This window comes from Myxocyprinus asiaticus, chromosome 14, assembly GCF_019703515.2.
Source record: "Myxocyprinus asiaticus isolate MX2 ecotype Aquarium Trade chromosome 14, UBuf_Myxa_2, whole genome shotgun sequence".
Classification (NCBI taxonomy): Eukaryota; Metazoa; Chordata; class Actinopteri; order Cypriniformes; family Catostomidae; genus Myxocyprinus; species Myxocyprinus asiaticus.
This window is the reverse complement of record NC_059357.1, coordinates 33,531,474-33,552,009: the sequence shown is the minus strand read 5'-3', so window position 1 is coordinate 33,552,009 and position 20,536 is coordinate 33,531,474. Positions and strand designations below refer to the sequence as shown.

The following is a 20,536-nucleotide window of genomic DNA, read 5'->3' as shown; positions in this document are numbered from 1 at the left end:
GCGTTTTCAAATATAGCTCTGTTTGAGCATCACGACCAGTCAGGACACAGCAATATTTGCTGAGCCAATGGTGTGAGTTTGGGGCGGGGAGGTTTAACTCTGTTTCAATATGCTTTAATGCATGTTTTGCAAAAAGTATCACAGTTGTCAATAGAAGAACAAGCATAAAGCATCTTTTCACAGTACCAATGTCTGTGGTATTTGCGTCTTGCAGATGGGTAACTTACCAAACTCATTCTGCCAAAGAACATTTTAGTGATTTCCTTGTGGTTTCTGCTCCTGGGGCCTGGCACTATTCTGAGGCTTGCACCGAGCAAGAAAAATAGTTTTTGGCATTTGATGCCTAAGCCATATTTCTTTTCTTTGGTATGAATTCATGAGTGTAGTCATCCATACCTGTTTTGTTGACGCAAACTGAAGCAAGCATCATCATTTGGAAAGCTGTGCTCTTAGGTGTTGGAAGTCAATGAAAAGACAAGTGGAATTATATTTATATGTTAGTTTATTGAACAAGTCTTTGACTCAGTATGGGACAGAGGATGACTGACACTTTAGTATCTAAATAAATCTCTGAAAAAAATAATACTGTAATCTAAAATGGCATGTCTGATTTTTTCCAGTAAATCTCTGATGTACAATGTTTACACATTCTTAATATTATACTGTACATACTGGCATTACCACGCTAACAACATTGCAATTGGTGTTTTCATGTTTTATGATTGAGGGTTCACCGTTTTTAATCCCCTTCATGACATTGAACACATTCTTTCCCTTGCTTACATAAGTGAATTGAAATGATACTTTGAACTCTTCCATTCACATAAAGCGATTTCTCTCCAAAATATACTAATTCTGCACCCACTGGCTCAACACCTAGAAAATAAGAGTAAGGACATTTTCGATAATAACATACCATTTTACCACCTTAATCTGTGCTATCCCTCATATATATATATATATATATATATATAATTTTTATTTTTAAATGTTTACAATTTTTTTTTTTTTGGAAATGTTCTGATTTTTTTTTTTTTTTTTTTTGGAAATGTCTATGATTTCTCCCCCCCCTCCCAGTTTGAGAGCATATATGCATATCTCCTATATATGCATACAATGAAATAAATCATGCAAGCTAATCTCAATAAAGGTATTTCTTTTGAATGTGCACAACAGAGAAAATGTTATCCAAAATGTGATTTCAGCTGTTGAAATGGCAATATGTTGTTCAATACATGCAGAAATCATTAAATGTATGTTTCAGTACAAGTTTGAGCAACTGTTAGTGTAAATCTAACTGAATCTCTGGCTTGCTTTAAAATATGTTTGACTGTATCAGAAGAACTTTGATCATTTTTCAAATAATGTTTGACTGGACACAGTCATTATCTGAATTCATGTCTCAAACATTTGAATAACTGACCATTTTCTCATGGTGCACAGATAATAATTACAGTAGTAATAGACTAATGATTGAAAACGTATTAAATAAAGTCAATTAAATCTCTAACTAGCTGACCTAAAAACTGTGATCCATTGTCTAGTGGATCATTTATATAGCCTTTTCTCAATAAGCTATAAAATAAATTCTATTTATTTTTGTTGGGAATAATATGGCTGAGCAGCTGTGCAGTTATGTTGCATATCACCTTAGCAGCAAGCTCTCAAGGACACACACACACACACACACACACACACACACACACACACACACACAGAGAGATCTTTCCCGCTCCCTGATATCAGCCTCATTGAGTTATTTCTGGGTGCTGTAAATGTTGGTTAGACCGTTCCAATGTAATGCCCACTGGTGTGTGAAATTGAGGTAATTGTATTGTGTTAACTAGCATCTACAGTCTACCCAGTGAGGTTTTATGGAAAGTGAGACCAGAAAACTCAATCCAGACTGAAGAGCTTATGGTGACATGGATCACAACACAGAGAGCCTGGGGCAAGATGTGGCCTTGAGCTAAATGGAAACAGGTTGGTCTAAAAGCATCACATTAGAAGGCTATGCCGCATATCCTGTAACAGATTACACATATTACACAAGTTCACTTTTCCCCATCTCCTGAAAGGGTCATTAGATGGGTTGAGATTTTCCCCAAGCCTGAGAAACCAGTTCCAGAGAATAGACGTAGCTTACACAAAAACAGCACTTAGTGGTTTCTTCTTGGTCGCCCATTCACCACAGAGATGGACAAATAAAGTTCTGTCGTTAAGAGTTACAGAGGTTCCGCAATTTCACAGACACACATTCCACTTCTTGTGGTGAACAGAATACTTCCTTTTAGCACACAATATATCCAGGTTCATGCGCTTGCTTGACTTCTGTGGCTTTTGTAGAAGTGCCAGTGAAGGAGATGCAGGTCTGACTGGACAGAAGCTCTCATGTGTCCACCTGCTGTACTGCTGAGCGTTCGTGAGGACACGACTGGTCCCTGCAGTGCAGCCTCTTTAGAAGCCGCTGGAGTTTATGGGAGAAGTTCTTGTTCATTTGCCTGTACATAAGTGGAATGGCGAAGCTACTGCAGAATGCGAGTAACTCGGATAAACATCTCAGGAAGAAGTACATAGTGACGTGCTGCCGGTTGGAATGACTCCCAGGAGCTCCGGCTACCGTGTGCACCAGTAAGGTCATGTAATATGGAGTCCAGAGCAAGAATTGCACGCAAACAGAGGCCAGGAGAAGTCGATGAATGGAGGGATCTAGCCTCCCAGAGTCCTGGTCCAAAGGGGTGGACTCCTTCCTGATGCGTAGGATCAGCACAAACGCGTAAAGTACGGCCACTGCTGGGACCACGTACCCGATGAACATCATGATGGCGTCAGCAGCCTCCTTATTCTGCATCTTGGAGCACTCGATGATCTTGGTGGAGACGTGGTTGCACACGTAGAAGAGCAGCGAAGAGAAGCTAGTGAGGACGGCGCCACCCCAGATGAAGCCGCAAACGTGCTTGGTGTTGTAAACGCTGGACATGTAAGTGCGCGGAAGAGCCCGCTCGATGTAATAGTCCAGACTGAGCAAGGTGGTGGAGTACATGATGACCAGAGAGGAGATGTTGAAGAGGATGAGGAGGGTGATGTAGATCTCATTGTTGTACTCCCACATGGGCCAGCGTGTAAAGCTGGGACCCAACAGCTCCACCGGAGCCACCAGGTTAAGCACCAGGCCAGCGATGGCGATGTTCACAAAGTAGACGTCAGGCATTGTCATGGTAACCTTGTTGGAAAGGTTGACCACCACCAGCAGGGCATTGTAGCAGAGCCCAACTGGAAAGCAGACAATGAGGTAAACCAGAGAGAAGACAGACAGAATGAGTCCAAAGTCCTGGCAGAGCCAGAGGTCCATGTTGTCGTCTGTCTCATTGTAAACCATGCAGCTCCACATTGCTAGATTTCCGAAAGTTACCACTCTGTCTTTCTGTATCAGCTGCAAGAGAAAACATGGGCAGTATGTTAATGCAATGTTTTAGTTTTCAAAATGCATTTTGGAGGATAAGAATCGTTTACAAACTGTTTTGAAAAATTCGCTTTAGTGAGCTAAGAATATTACTTGTTTATATTCTGCTGACTTGTATTCGTCTTCTTAAACAACCAATATGACAGCATTAAGGTTGAAACATACTCTATGCAAGTATGTGACCAAATTGGCTTCAAGCTACGCAAGCACAATTTTGTGTGTTGTTGCATTCCAAAATGACAGCAATTCATAACACAATACAAGTATGTGTTGCATTCTCAACGTTGCCGCAACAGGTGATATATCAGACATCAGTCCATTTCCCTTTCAAACTACTGTCGTGGTGGAGCAACAGTTTGAAGAGAATATTGTTGAGCAAGTAATTACAGTCAATATATTTATAGCAACTTACCTTAATAATACATACAGGTTAATGGCCCTTTGAAGGTAACTCTATTGCCCCCTTGAGTATTACGATTTTTTAAATTACCAAAGCATGTTCAACCGGACCACACTTTGTCAATGTGGTGGCCATGCGCTCGCATCTGCGTACTTGCGTAAAGGGGGTGACCCACATTGTAGAATAAAATAGCTTTTTCTAGGACAATGATATGACTGGAGTCTTTCTCTCATTTAAAACATACGTATTAAAAGTACTATTCATTTCTTTAACTATAAAACTTAAGTGAAAAAAAAAAACAATTAGTTTGTGCACCTTTGATGCTGAAGTGAAATTTTAGCAGCCTTTCTGAATGTCATAATTTTGGCTGAAAACCTTCTTGCTATCAAATCACAACAGTAAGAAGAAAAGCAAGTGAACCCACACATAAATGACTCAGGCATGGCATGACCATGATGTCTGGACTAACACCATTATTTCCACTTCATTGCATCTCACTGACTGAACAAAACTCAACAGTGCAGCACAATATGTCGCACTGTACAGCAAAACCCTTGAGGGTTTCCCAGTTACCACATGCAAGTGAAATTTATATTTTGGGTGAAAACAATGTATGACATCACAGACATACAGTTGAAGTCACAGGTTTACATCTACATACACCTAGGCCAAATACATTTAAACTCAGTTTTTCACAATTCCTGACATTTAATCATAGAAAACCTTCCCTGTCTTAGGTCAGTTAGGATCACCACTTTAAGAATGTGAAATGTCAGAATAATAGTAGAGAGAATGATTTATTTCAGCTTTTATTTCTTTCATCACATTCCCAGTGGGTCAGAAGTTTACATACACTTTGTTAATATTTGGTAGCATTGCCTTTAAATTGTTTAAGTTGAGTCAAACATTTTGGGTAGCCTTCCACAAGCTTCTCATAATAAGTTGCTGAAATTTTGGCCCATTCCTCCAGACAGAACTGGTGTAACAGAGTCAGGTTTGTACGTCTCCTTGCTCGCACACGCTTTTTCAGTTCTGCCCATCGGATTGAGGTCAGGGCTTTGTGATGGCCAGGGTTTTTATGCTTCTATCTATTTTGTGAAGTGCACTAGTCCCCTCCTGCAGCAAAGCACCCCCACAACATGCTGCCTTACCCATGCTTCATGGTTGGGTTGGTGTTCTTCGGCTTGCAAGCCTCACCCTTTTTCCTCCAAACATAACGATGGTCATTATGGCCAAACAGTTCAATTTTTGTTTCATCAGACCAGAGGTCATTTCTCCAAAAAGTAAGATCTTTGTCCCCATGTGCATTTGCAAACTGTAGTCTGGCTTTTTTATGATGGTTTTGGAGCAGTGGCTTCTTCCTTGCTAAGCAGCCTTTCAGGTTATGTCGACATAGGTCTCGTTTTACTGTAGATATAGATACTTGTCTACATGTTTCCTCCAGCATCTTCACAAGGTCCTTTGCTGTTGTTCTGGGATTGATTTGCACTTTTCACACCATCTCTAGGATACAGAATGTGTCTCCTTCCTGAGCGGTATGATGGCTGTGTGGTCCCATGGTGTTAATACTTGCGTACTATTGTTTGTACAGATGAATGAGGTCTTGGCTGATTTCTTTTGATTTTCCCATGATTTCAAGCAAAGAGGCACTGAGTTTGAAGGTAGGCCTTAAAATACATCCACAGGTTCACCTCCAATTGACTCCAATTAGCCAATCAGAAGTTAATTGGCTAACTGCCTAAAGGCTTGACATCATTTTCTGGAATTTTCCAAGCTGCTTAAAAGCACAGTTAACTTAATGTATATAAACCTCTGACCCATTGGAAATGTGATATAGTCCATTAAAAGTGAAACAATCTGTCTGTAAACAATTGTTGGAAAAATGACTTGTGTCATGCACAAAGTAGATGTCCTAAATGACTTGCCAAAACCATAGTTTGCTAATATGAAATCTGTGGATTTGTTAAAAAATGAGTTTTAATGACTTCAACCAAAGTGTATGTAAACTTCTGACTTCAACTGTACATTATATAACAATAGTTTCAAACAGCACCACCTCTACAGCTCAGCAACTAGGCTTGTTTGGCAGTGACAATGCACATGCTGTGACAAAAGGATGACATCATTCAGGTTTGAGACTATGAGGCGGGCAGGTTTATGGGATGAAATGTGGCATGTCTGGGGTGGGGTGGAGTGGACGCACAGTGTGAGGTCAGAGTTCAGGGTGAGGTCATACAGCACAGGCACATGCAGAGAGCCAGTTTCCACTCATTAAAACATAATTACATAATGCCTTCTCTAAACACAATCCGAACACTTGTTTCACATTTATAATAGCATTAATTAGGAATGCTTATGATTACACATACACACAGGCTACATTATTGTTATTTTATTGGATTTAGAGGCTTTTTTCATTTATGGGGAGATGAAGAGATTAAAGTTGAGGAAGAGAGAGAGGGAATGGGATCAGCACATGAATCAAGCCAGACAAGCCAGAAAGTGTTCTTTATATGTCACAAACATGTGCACTACCCACTGCAGGACAGCTCTGACCATTATTTTTTATTATTACACATTAAGACATTCTAACTAGTCAATCGCACCATCCAGCGGTCTGATATTTCTGATCCAGGGATAATGTGATAATTCACTGGTCATCCAGGTCAGGGGTTTTCAAACTGGGGTCCAGGGGGCCGCAAGGGGGTACGTGAAAATTTTCAGGGAATTCTTTTTTGAAAAATGTTGACATTATTACCATTTCATAAAAAAATCTTGGGATTAATCAACTATTTTTTTTATTGACAGCCATAGTTTTAAAGATAAATAAATAATATAAACCCATTTATATCTTACCTTAATAAAAAGTTAACTTTTTCCAGATAATATCTTAATCATTTATTTTGGCTTTAGTACAATGATAATATAAAAGACAAATATATAATTTTACAAACAACATATCTTAATATCACCTTTATTATTTTTCTCTCGCAAGGGGATCGTCATATTTTGGGGGTCCTTGTCATTGAACATTTTGAAAACATTTTTAGCAACTTACATGAATAATAACACACCCAGTTTAATGACACAGACTTTGTAGGTAACTCTACTGCCCCCGAAGAGTATGTTTTTGTTTAACGCCACAGTAGTGCAAAAACACACGCATTTGAGTAAGCAATTTTTTGCGTAAAGTATGTTTCTGGCCTAAGTGTGTAATAACACTGCAAATAACAAACAAATTTCATAACAAATTCCTAAAAATAAAAACATATATATTTTTTGTATTGTACCCTCTGAATAAGGGTTTTTAGCTTGCGTGAGTGTGTCAGCACATATTTGGTGGTAAACCTGGAGTCTTCCCAGACAATGCTTAGTACATCAGAACAGATATAATGACTGTTGAGTGTTCCTCTTACGGCTTCCCTAATGCAGTCACAGAGAGGCTGCTTTGGCCTGGAGACAAGCAGCCATGGATTGCTCCTCCATGGCTCCTGCTATAGGGTGGAGATACTCATTTATCCTTTTCACCTTGTACTCATACACCTATAGCAAACCTGAACCAAAAACTTGTTTTTGCATCAACAGCTCTGTATGTACATGTAGTGTTACAATAAAAATGTGACCAAAATTTTATAATTTTTGGTTTTAAATGATATGTTCTAAGTTCACACAGTACAAGACAAACACTGTGTCTGCATTAGTAGCAATTTGCCTGTTTCAGTCATCTTTTCTTTCTTTTTTGTGCTGTATCAAAGAAAAGACAAATATGATTTGAATTTCTTTTTATCATTGATGTATCTGTAAAATGACATGACATCAGCAGGCTAGCAAAAAGAAAACATACAAAATTATTTACTGTCCTCAAGTTGTCCCTCATTGTTTTTTCCCCCAATAGAATCTTGACACAATATTTTCTTCAAGAATCCTAACGATGCTCTTTTACATATAAAAAAACTACATTTTGACCACTGCTGGTTATTTTTCTCCATTAACCAACATCTTATGGTGTTTTGTGTTCCTTGGCACAGTCACCTTCAGCTTGCTCACAGGGGTTCTAAATACAATTATTGTATTTTTATACACAATGATCACTCTAAGACTTTATAGATATTACAGTTTCACTGTTTTGTAAATGCATGATTTCCTGTAAAGCTTCTTTGAAACGATGTGTGTTGTAAAAAGCGCTATACAAATAAAAAATAACTTGACTTGACTGCTGTCAAGGTCCAAAGAGGAAATAAATCATCATGAAAAAACCATAAGAGTAGTCCATACAACACTAAGATTTTCTATTGCCCCTGAAGGCTTGGAATAAAGTGCACAAGTCATATGGACTACTGTTGTGATTGTCTTTATACTGAACCTGATTTATAGTATTTGTCCTTTATAAAGATTGACAGCTCCTGCTCACTATAAACTGTTATTCTATGGAATAGAGCTGCTTAAAATATCTATTTTTATGTTCCAAGAAAATGTAACAGCATATGGGTTTTGAACAACATAATGGTGAATAAATGAGTAAATGTACATTTTCCATGTATAGGTGAACTACTCCTTTAACTGGTGGCTGACCTGACAAGACATACTCAAAATAAAATAAAATGGTCTCTTTTAAAAGAAGACTCTTAGGAGATGCTGTACAAAATTCAGAATAAAAGACACAAGAAATTTAGATTGATAGATTGATAAATAGATTGATCTGAGGGTGATGACACTCTACTTTGTGTTTTATCAATTATTTTCTTAGACAATGTCAAGTGAATTTTCTAAAAATTTCTTTAGAAAGCTTGCCAGATAACCACATTCATTAAATTCCTTAACAATATACACACATTTGCATGTGGCATTGCGGAAAATGGCTCCGTTAATGTTTTCACATTCACAATTATTAATGACATCCGAATCACATACTGTACATGAAATATTTTCAATTCAAAACGGCAAATTTCACCTTATGGTGAATAGTTTGCACCCTTGGAAATTACAATTAATGACAATTATACATCAGTACATAATGGACTGCTGCAGAACAGCAACAAGGATATCAATTATTGGGGGGTGGGGTGGGGGTGCACAATTGGGCCATATCTGATTATTGGAGTTATTGGAGGCCCCTCAATGTATATTGCGGTTACGGCACTGCAAACCAATATATAGTTACCAGCATATGCCTTCATGTCAACACTTTAACAGGAGTAAATTCTTGCATGGAAATAAAACTGCTTGTAAAGGCTCACTGTCCTTGTTCTAAATTGCTAAATTGTGTTCTTCTTTGGCAGGGGTATCTAAACCCGGCAGTGCTGGCAACATGTTGAGAAAAGAATTACTGTGGGAAAACAAGACGTGATGACATTGTTTCCAAAGGGCAGGTGTAAATATCCGACTCTATAAAGCTTTCAAGACTGTGCCTGGATTTTCCACATGAATTGCTTTGAAAGAAACGAAGAAAAACTATTATTGCAAAAGGACTTTGCTATACTGCTGTTGTAGCAAACACTACAAAGCAAGCCTATGACACCTAGTCACTACTTGGCCTCTTCTGTTTCTCACTCAAAACTGTCCCTTCTTTCTGTACCTTCCTCTTCTTCCTGTGACCATGGCAACTAATGGGGCAAATAAGGGCAGCAATGCAGTTTCACTTGCAAACTGCAACTTTCACAAAAGCATCCTTATTTACTTTGTGGGTGAACATTTTTAGTGATCTAAGGCTGCACAATTATTCTGAAAAATAAATCGAGACAGTTGTAAACAGGGTCCAAAATGCTTTGAGATTTGTCCACTTCAACCACATTCGAAGGTAGTTGGAGTGCCGCCTACTCACCTGTCAATCAACCACTGTGCTAAAACAAGAGTTTTAAACTTCACCGGTTGTGTGGATTTTTGAAAAGAAATAACTGTCCGATTGGAAATTTTAAATAAGTGCATACATGGTTTGTGCTTTGATTAAATGCAAGTATAACTGGGAGAATCACTGTGCCGTTTTTTTCGTACCTTCTTTTTCTTCATTCACTTTTTTTTTTTTTACTTTTTATTATTATGCAGTAACATGGTGACGTAATGTTTGATGTATGTCGTCTTGAAATCAGGCCGTTTACACCTGGTTTTTAGATGCATTTTGGGCAATCTGATCACAAATGGACAAGCGAAACACATTACTGTTTGCACCTGGTCGCAATATGCATCTCTTTTAACCACATTTGTTTGGATTTCGAGGGGACGGTTAGTGTATTACTGCATGATAAAAGTGCAAAAAAGTAGAAAACAAAGCACTTAAAATGGTGCACCATTTATCATAAGTTCACCTGCATTTAATTTAAGCACAAATTCTCAGTTATTGTACTGGAGTACCTGTATTAAGCTTCAGATGCGAATACTTCTAATCTGTGTCACTGCATTTTGAAATCAGACACACTGAAAAAGTTCCGTGAGGTTCATGTGCATTGGCTTTTTAAAATTTTCCAATCATATGGTTATTTCCTTTTAAAACCAGCAACGTTTTAACTCTTGTTTAAGCACATTGGATGATTGACAGGTGAGTAGGCAACTCTCCTCTGCTGTTTGAACACATTCGGATGGATGATTACACTATGAGCCCAATGTGGTCACAAGCATTTTCGACCACATTCTATCACCTCTCAAAAAGTTTTGAGCCCAGTTTTCACCGGTCTATAGCAACGTCCCATTTCAAATGGATTGCCTAAAACACATCCTTATTTCAGGTGTAAATGGGGCCTCAGAGACCCTTTCCTTGAACACAAGAGGTCAAAAGAGCCGCACATTACAACCAGGTGTAAATGTGTCTTACCTGCCCACTTGTGATCTAAATGCCTAAAATGCATCTCAATACCAGCTGTAAACAGGGCCTGTCATAAGAATGTGTAATATATATGTAATATACAGCATTAAGCTGCATTAAGGTGGTCCTGGGCCCCTGGGCTTATTGTTTTGCTGGGCCCCTGGCGGTCATCAGATCGGGGTGGGGTTGGAGGGGGTAGAGTGGATTTTCACTTGATGATCATGCACTTCACAGACAGGTTTAGCCTTTGCGCACCCTCTCTGTATATACATCAGCGTCTTTAATGAGAACGTCAATGGGAAAATATGAATGCCCCCCCCCCCCCACCACCACACATACCCGGGGCCCCCCTGTTGCTGTGGCCCTGGGGCTTAAGCCTAGGTAAGCACATGCATTAATGTGGCCCTGGTAATTTATTATTTTAATAATCATGCAGCCCTAATTTGAAGACAGGCCTTCAGTGTGGATTCTGTACATCCATGTTTTCCAAACTTTGCAGCATCTTGTCTCCTTAAAAGACAATGACAAAACATTGTCTAGACTGGTAGACTGAAGCATTCCTGAGTGGGTGCAAAAGGTAATGAACCAACTGCTTGCAGTAAAGCATATCATTTGGAGACGCAGTCTATTGCCTTCAGCTCAAGACTCACATACATGAGCAAGCCTGCAATGGTAAGTGCCCATCAAATCAAGCACATTCTGTACCTCTTGATGACCCCAGCCATTAATTGGACCTCCCTCGCACAAACAAAGATATCTTGACTGGCCATGCATCTGGACGCTCAGTGCTGTGGGAGTTAAGCTAAATGCACTTGACACTTTTAGAGGAGAAGTCAGCACTCCTCAGGGTGGATGGAAGGAAGCCTGCTTCACACCATTCGTATCCCCGCTGGAATGTACAGCAAATTCTGAGAATCGCCTAAGTGATGTCACATGATTGCATTTTCTGAGCATTGTGCATACATGCTGCAAGGGTTTTGGTAACGAACAACAAATGGAGAGGACTGAGAACTTTGCAGTCAAAACATGTAGTGTTGCAATATATTTTTTGCAGCTGCAGGGATTTAAGAAACAGAAAGCACACTGAGAGGGGGAACATGCATTTTCAGTTACAATATACCATGATGCGTTGCATTTACTGCAACTGTGTTACATCAGAAATTATGAGAGACAACATGACCCAAATATTCGCCTTTATTCTTTCTATAAAGGGAAATTACACCCAAAAATGAAAATTTGGTCATCATTTATTCACCTCTTTGTGGTTCCAAACCCATTTGACTTTCTTTATAGAATACAAAAGAAGATTTTAGGCAGAATGCCTTAGTCACCTTTAACTTATATTGCAATTTCATTCAATTCTTTGTTGTCAGTCCCTAACATTCTGCCTTACACCTCCTTTTGTGTTCAACAGAAGAGAGAAAGCCATATGGTCTTGGAACACCATGAAGGGGAGTAAATGACCTATTTTTGGTGAACTATTCCTTTTAAAATACAAATATGTATAGAAACAATATGTAAAGTTGACTTGTACTGCATGTTAAATTCAGTCCTTAAAGGTTCATGCCATGAAACACTATGTACAGTGTTTTTAGATAATGGTCCTCTTCCATTTCTAAGTGAAACATGCAACTACCAGAAATGGTAGAAACAGCCATCTTGGTATAGAGATCAAAGTGTGCCTCTTAAATATTCAACAGAAATATTTAATATTCAGATATATTAATAAATGGATACTTCACTGTGTGAGCTCATAATTGACAGTTGACTGGTTTGAAAGTATGGGTGTTGCAGCAGACAACAAGATATTTTATTAAAAGCATAGTTCACCAAAAAAATTAAAATTCTGTCATAATTTACTCACTTTTACATCGTTACTGAGGCTGACATCCTGCCAAACATCTTCCGTGTTCAACTGAAGAAAGACAGCCATATGGGTTTGAACAATACGAGGGTGTAGTGTTGTCAAAATTACCAGTACTTCAGTACCAAGTCGATACTAAAATAAAAAAAATATGTAAAGATACCAGTGTTTCTGCAGTACCAGTAGTACCGAGCACCAACTCGATCCGGTACCAGTGCGCAGTATGACTCATACACGACAGCTTTAAAATGCTAATTTTGAGCACGTGCTTTTACTCCTTACACTGAAATGGACAACTGATCAAATTAAAACCGTGACAAGTCTTAGTGTGATTTATTAAACCACTAAAGGCTGCAATCTTAGTGTGGAAGAGATGTGTACTTTGAATGAATGTATAAATCTGACCGCTCATACATATTGAGGATAATTCAAGACATGTTGTATCAGATGACAGAGCAGAGCACTAAGCTACTGTGAACCATGCAGCACATGTAAATTATATATTTATATAATTAAATCACAGCATTTGCACTTTAATCTCAACTTTATTTATAAAGCATTTAAAACAACAGAGTCGACCAAAGTGCTTCACAGTAATACAATTTAAAACACCAGTAATCTAAAACACAAAATACAAACACTCCAAAACTGTGTCCTACATTTCATTTGTCAGACTCAAAGGCCAGTGTAAAGAGATAAGATTTCAGACGTGATTTAAAAGTATCCGTGTCGCAAACTGTTTATCCAGAACGTGAAGCTTCCGGCAAAAAATACACGTCATAATAAAAGCACATTTCAAAATATAAGCTAGAGCCCTGAAATTGAGGAAACTGTGATAGAAATACACTACCGGTCAAAAGTTTTGAAACACTCATTCTTTATTATAATTTTTTTTCCCTTCACATTTTTGAATAACAGTAAAGTCATCAAAACTATGGAATAACATAAATGGAACTATGGGAATTATGTTGTGACTAAACAAAATTCAAAATAGCATCTTCAAAGTAGTCACCTTTTGCCTAGAATTTGCAGACATGTACTCTTGACATTTTCTCAACCAACTTCTTGAGGTATCACCCTGGGATGCTTTTTAAACAGTATTGAGGGAGTTCCCATCTATGTTGGGCACTTATTGGCTGCTTTTCTTTTTTATTTGGTCCAAGTCATCAATTTCAAAAACTTTAAAAAAATTTTTTTTTTTATTACATTTTAGTTTTATAATGAAATAAATTAATATGTTGGCACAATTATATTTTTGTCTACAAAACTAATTTCAAACATTTAAGCATACGCCTTCAGATCAAAAGATTTTTAAGATCATGAGAAACATTTCAGTCAAGTGTTTCAAAACTTTTGACCGGTAGTGTATATTACAACTGTATAGTAAAATGTAATATTCACTGTAATGATAATAATAATAATAATAATAATAATAATAATAATAATAATAAAGCAATATATCACTTTGGCAAAAAAAAAAAAAAAAAAAGGCAAAAACATGTTGAAAAGTTATGTTTTCACTTTTTAAAAGTTTTAAGAATTAACTGATTAGACACCATTTTGATGACAAAATTAAACTAAAACATGAAGTTCTTGAAAATAATAATAATAATAATGATAACAAAGAGGAAAACAGGATTTGATAAAGATTATAACAGATTTCAAGAGGGCGCTAATTAAAAAAAAACTTAAGCAATGCATCCTTGATTGAGAAACACTTGAAGGAAACATGGATTTCTTTTAATTTATTATTTACATTGAAATGTAACTTTTTAAATAGGCTAAACGGGTGTGTTCAATAGCACATTAGCATATTTATGCTGAGGTACCGAAATTGGTATTGAGAACCGTGAAATTTCACTGGTATCAGTACTGACTACTGAAATTTTGGTACTGTAGGGCTGCCCCCTAATAGTGGACCAAACGTTAGTCAATGAGAAGAGTCTTGGTCGACCAAGTTTTGATTGGTCAGTTGGTCGCATAAAAAAAAAACTCCACAGGAAACTGACGAACACTGGTATTAGTGCTGGTTGGATACTTGGTGGTACTATGGGGTAATTTTCATTAAGCAAGGTTAGGGTTAACCCTACACAATAAAGCAAATAAAGCTTTATTTTTATTATTTTGTATTTATTTTAACATAAAATTCAAATGAAACTGGAAAATAATTAAGTGCAATTAAAATGTGTGTTGATCAACTTTTTAAAGATGGTTTTACAACAGTTGTGAAGAGCAAAATCTCTCTGGCAAAGAACCTACTTCATCTGTGCATTCTCTACCGGACGGGTATTTCATTGTCCGTGAAAATACATCATGTGTGTGAATACATATTTTTGTTCCCTCCTTCACGAGATATATATATATATATATATAGAATTGATATATAATCGCAATATCCAATTACATCGGCAACCCCTGGGCAGAGGGATCGGTGAATATTCTTGCTTTAGTGATTTTGCATTGAAAATTAAATTAATTTATTTTAAAAACGAAAAACTTAAATCAAATACATTTCTAAATTCAAATTGCACTCCAAACGAAATGAAAAAGCAATTAAAATAATGAAGTGATCAAAAATCAATAATATATATAAACACCTTTCCATTTACCATCAGGCAAGTATCCATCTAAACATGCAGACGGAAAATTACTTACACAAATGAAGACATAAAAACAATTATAAATGTAAAATTAATAATTAGAATGATGATAATAATCACTAAAAAAATATATCATGGTTCGAGGTGAACGTGTTTTTGTATTATATTATGTTTTAATCACAGATGTATAGGCTGCAGAATTGCGTTCACAATGAACTGCTCTGTGGAAATAAAGTGAACTGAACTCAAAGCACCTCATGAGCTGAGATGTCGGAAGTCATTTGTAGCACTCATAGATGATACGGTTCTTGCAAAAAAAAAAATCAGAAGACAGAAACAAAGAAAGAGTGAGAACCTTTTACATGCACGTGTTCCACGAGACTGCACACCTCCGTACAAACAGCGTGTCATACATGAGCATAGACAGCTTTTCTGTCATCTGTTCTTAATAATATAATAAAGTGTTTCTTCAAGCGCGTGTCTGTGTGCCCCGGGTGAAATTATTTATAATATTAATTTGATAATAATAATAGCCTAATAATAATAATAATAATAATAATAATAATATACATTAATGGGAAAACGAGCCAAATATCATCTTGACATCATCAAAGGCATCAGCTATTGATGATCACTGTGACCATCGTCGATCCCCGTGATCATCTGCTGTCGGCACAACCCTAATGTGCATTTCTCTCTATAAATTAACTAAATGTTCAGACTGTCTCTTTGCTGGTTTTTCCGACACACTCAGAATCATTACCACTTTTGCTGGTGTCGCTGTGGCTCGCTTCATGCGTGTGCTTGTAAAATTTTTACGGTTTAGTATTTCTCTGTAATGAAGAACAGTGTTAGCAATGTTACTTATAACATTCTTTCTCAGCCCTGGAACTCAAACCATTTTCTGATGCCCCCCCAAAAATATATTTAAGTAATTAAATTAATATAATAAATGTGCGCCAACTAGTCGACTAATGGCTTAAACTAACGACTACTAGTTGACTAGGAAAATCTTTGGTCGGGGGCAGCCCTATGGTACAGTGACGACACTACGAGGGTGAGTAAATGATGACAACATTTTCATTTTTGGGTGATCTTTTAAAGACTGACTCTACATGTTTCAATCTCTTGTCCTCCCGCAGCACCATTCATTCTTACCTGCTTTTCATTACAAGCAGCAGAGCAACTGTTTGCAGTGGACATTTGTGAAAGAAGGCCTGCAACACTTTCCTGAAGCTGCAATGCTCAACACCACAACTGCTGTGCATATTTTGTATTAGTCTTTCTGGGCTGACCCTTGGGAAGGCGTGTTCGCTTATTGTTTCTCAGTACAGTCATCAACAGGAGATATCACTCTGGGTGTTTGCATTCTCCATGCATGGCTTATTACTAGGCATGCTTGAAGCAAGAAAAACAAATACTTGGTGCATGTGCTTTACTGATTAGGCAAATTGATTCATGTGTGATTTGCACAGAACAATTTGGTTAGACTTGCTAGAGCACATGCCAATTCACTGGCAAACATTACATTTCAGTATGTACATCATGTCTTAGCAATGCTCATTGGATAGTGCAAACATCAGGGGAGCAGTGTGGTTTGTCGGGGTGTGAACAGCTTTCCCCATAGCTTCCATCAGATCAGTATCTGTTTTTCATATAAATACCTCCATTTTTTTTTTTTACATCAAACTGTTAAAGGGATAGTTCACCCAAAAATAAAAATTCTGTCATCATTTACTCACCCATGTTCATGAATTCCAAACATTCGTAAATAGGGGGTGTGTGCACATTCATTCACAATAATCATAATCCACACCCATGAAAATGCCATGTAAGGAAGGCACCAGACTCGCTAGTAAATGCTTTTAACATCTATGTTGAACAGTAATGAATTTTAATAAATGAACTGCATTCACATCGTGAAAATTTGATTTAGCAAGCACAACAGAGTCTCAAAGAAAGTGAGGACTTACTGTCATTGCATGTATAACAGCATTAGCATTGACCATACATTGGCTGTGTCTCGTTTCGAAGGCTGCACGCTAGGTAGGACGTGTCCTTTGAAGGTTGCAGTATACCGAGTGTCCTCCTTTTAACAAATCTCGTTTAAACGAGACGGCCTTCGTAGGACAAACGGAAACGGAACGTAACATGGTTGCTATGACAGCACGCCACTCTTTAACAAGCACGAGCGCTTTGAGTGAGAAGGGAACAAAGTCCCTCTGGAAGGGAATGTATGAGGCACAATTTAGGAGATTTATAATGATGTAAAGAGAAAAGAAAATAGATTTTACAGTTGTACTTTTAGTCTAATACTTTATTTTAATTATATATTAATATAATTATACATGTTATATACTCTGCACCCATCTACTGAGGTACTTTAACTTGGGAAATAACATTCCTTGCATTTGAACATAATATTTACTGGCAAATTGGCGTAATTTGTTTTAGACATTTCCGTTGAAGCAAAGAATTGTGGGTTGTGAGTACCCAAGAAGGACACACCTCATGCATCCTCCGAATTCCCGTGAAAGAAGGTTGTATTCGAAGGCTGCATTCGATGTGTCCTACTAGCTTTTATGAAACGAGACAGCCTCGAGAAATGCGACCTCCGGAGGACGCAGCCTTCCATATGAGACACAGCCGTTATCAACTGAATGTGATTTATCGATGCCTATACTAAATTATACAATTTTAATTACAGAGCTCATATCAAATAAAAATAATGTTATGTGAGTGGGGGGGGGCACATGGTGGGCCAGGCAGTGTATTAATGTTGTTGTTATTTTAAGTTTTTTAACCCCTTTTTTAAGTTTGCCTAAAAGAACAAAAAACATTCAGATGTCTTACGTACAATTTACATGAGGTCGGGAACAGGTGTAAATTTTGTAACATTTTGAAAAAAAGTCAGAACAGCTTTATGAACGATTTACACAAAAATTCGTTCTGATCGTGTTTCATGAATAAGGCCCAATTTAAGTGAAATGTGTCATTTTGCCTAAAGGCGCGTTCACATTTACCTTTGCAAGGAAAAATTCCATGGCCGAAATAGTCATTTTAATGGGAATCTGCGATATTGCGATAAAGTGCAATGGACTATCTGTGGTGAATTCACCACAATAGGAAGTTACTTAGTTTTGCAGTGACCTCTGTGTGGGCAATGCTTCGTTCACAGCTACACTGAATATTCACAATGGACAAGGATATCGTATTAGCGTGAATTTCTTTCACTCTCACAGAGTATAAAGAGCTACATTAAAAAGAGGCTGCTTGGCAATTAGTTTTTTGCTGGTTTCACATACACTCAATGTCCGCCACTCAATCTTCGCAAAGGTAAATGTGATCGCACCTTGACATCTCTTTTTGTGTTCCATGGAAGAAAGTCAAATGGGTTTAGAACAACATGAAGGTGAGTAAATGATGACAGAATGTTGATAAACTATTCCTTTAACATACCAAATATGTGAGATGAAATATTTGGACTGAAGAGAACATGAGGAATCAAACTTCACAACTGTATGTGAAAACTGAATAACAGGTTATGTAAACCTCTCCCGCACTTGGGTGTAAAACACTCTCCAGTGTCTTTAGGCAAAGAGGAATGCTTCTCTCAGCTGTCTCATATGACGACTAGGATCTTCAACAGAACTCTCAGGCACATTGCCATCCTCTTACAAGTCCTGCATGGCACTGGTCCAACAGTAATGTATCCTCTCTGGGCATTTCGGTTGATTAGGCAATAAAATGGAGTCAGATGACTTCCCAGCAACATCACTTGTACCCCGGTACATTGAAAAATACTCTAATGGCTCGTCGTATGTGACTCTTGACATACAATGAATGGATTTAATGTTTGAAAACCACATAATGTGATACATAAATGTCTCGTGCAACTCAACATGACCGAAACTAAACACATTTCATCCCACCCATAAATCAATAATAGTGGCTTTAAAGAGCAAATAACATTCTGGTTATTTCTAGCAAATATTTTTCACTACACCACTTGTGGGTTTTCCTCCCATAGGTAGTCACTGTTCATTACCAAGAGCCAAAAGGAGTAAACACCTCACCTCACATCACCTTGCTCAAGTGTTCAGTTTAATTTCTTTCCATTAGTTTAACCTTAGCCTGGTTTGTTGCGTTCAGGTTTTTGATTATAAGTTCAAAATAAAAGGTCACATTAAGAAGTTGCAGTGTTCACCCTGTACATGTTCCTCACACTCTTTGTTGACGCTGACAGGATTGTATAAAACTCTTTCAGGCGTCATTCATGAGAAATATCACTTAAAGTGTATTTAAAATGAGCAAACCTTTACATTGTCCTTATTTTCGCCACTTCTTCAAAAACTAAACATGAAAATCACTTCATAAATAAAAAAAAATAAATTAAAAAAAAAATAAATAAAATAAAAAAGATTGACTGGAATAGATCAACAGTGATTGTCGCTGGTTTGTGTTTCATCCGGGCATCAGTCGCTTGAGTTTAACCTGCCTGATGCTGCAGTTTTACTCAACTGTCACACAACGCGCGGTGAACTGTTGCAATGTACCTAATATGTATTTGATGGCTTTATCAATCTCTCCCATCACTGCAGACGCAATTCTCTGGCTCCATGTTATTTCAAAAACAACTTTTAACTTCAACAACAACTCGATATCAGGAGGTATTGACTGAGCAACTCACCAGAGGACCAGTTCTTGGCAGTGAGACAGCTCTACGGAGGCATCGGGTTTTGCTGTATTTCCATTGACATTTCTCCTCTAATACTTTGACCAAAGCTCCCAAATCACCAGTTAGACCACCCGGACTTCGTATAAAATAAAACAACTAAAAAGGTGATCTATTAAGGCGCCGAACTGCGGCGTAAACACAGTCGCATATGGTATATTCGTCTCTGGTCCGTCAAAGCTTGCTCTGGAAACTGAAGGACGCTGATGATCTTACTACAAATCGAGTGGTGCTGAACTCTACAATGTGTACACACGTCACGTGACCCTCCCCCACCTTCAAGAAGCCCGCCTACGAATCCTAGTATGCTAAACTTTGACTATTGGACACTAACAACGCAACGGCGACTGTTTCTAATTAATATTCATGAGACGAGCCGTCGCTATTGGAAGATTACCATGGAACGTGAGCAGGGCCTAATTAATATTCATAAGCTTAGTTCGCAGTTATCGGACGAGTACAGAGGAGGGAGGGGTGACATGCAGCAACTTTCATCAGCACTCTCACTCATTCACTCACTATCGCGTTCAAAATCATGCCACAAAAGCAGCTTTGAGTTTGCAGGTCAGAGGATTACCGATTTTTAACATTATTAGACCATCTAACACCGGTAGTCTGGATGAGAAAAGTAACATTCTTGCAGTTGTGGCATTTCTTTTAATAGGAAATCAATCGAGG

At 37.8% G+C, this 20,536-nt stretch overlaps 1 protein-coding gene across 1 annotated transcript; it reads right to left on the bottom strand.

Moving 5' to 3' along the window:
* Positions 1-465: 465 nt before the first annotated feature.
* On the bottom strand, positions 466-20,186 carry LOC127452112 (probable G-protein coupled receptor 146). The gene is made up of 2 exons (XM_051717331.1): positions 19,814-20,186; positions 466-3,433 (listed from the first exon to the last, which is right to left on the bottom strand). The coding sequence occupies exon 2, from the start codon at positions 3,389-3,391 to the stop codon at positions 2,390-2,392; it is 1,002 nt and encodes a 333-aa protein (XP_051573291.1). The 5' UTR covers positions 3,392-3,433; positions 19,814-20,186; the 3' UTR covers positions 466-2,389.
* Between the last annotated feature and the right edge of the window lie 350 nt (positions 20,187-20,536).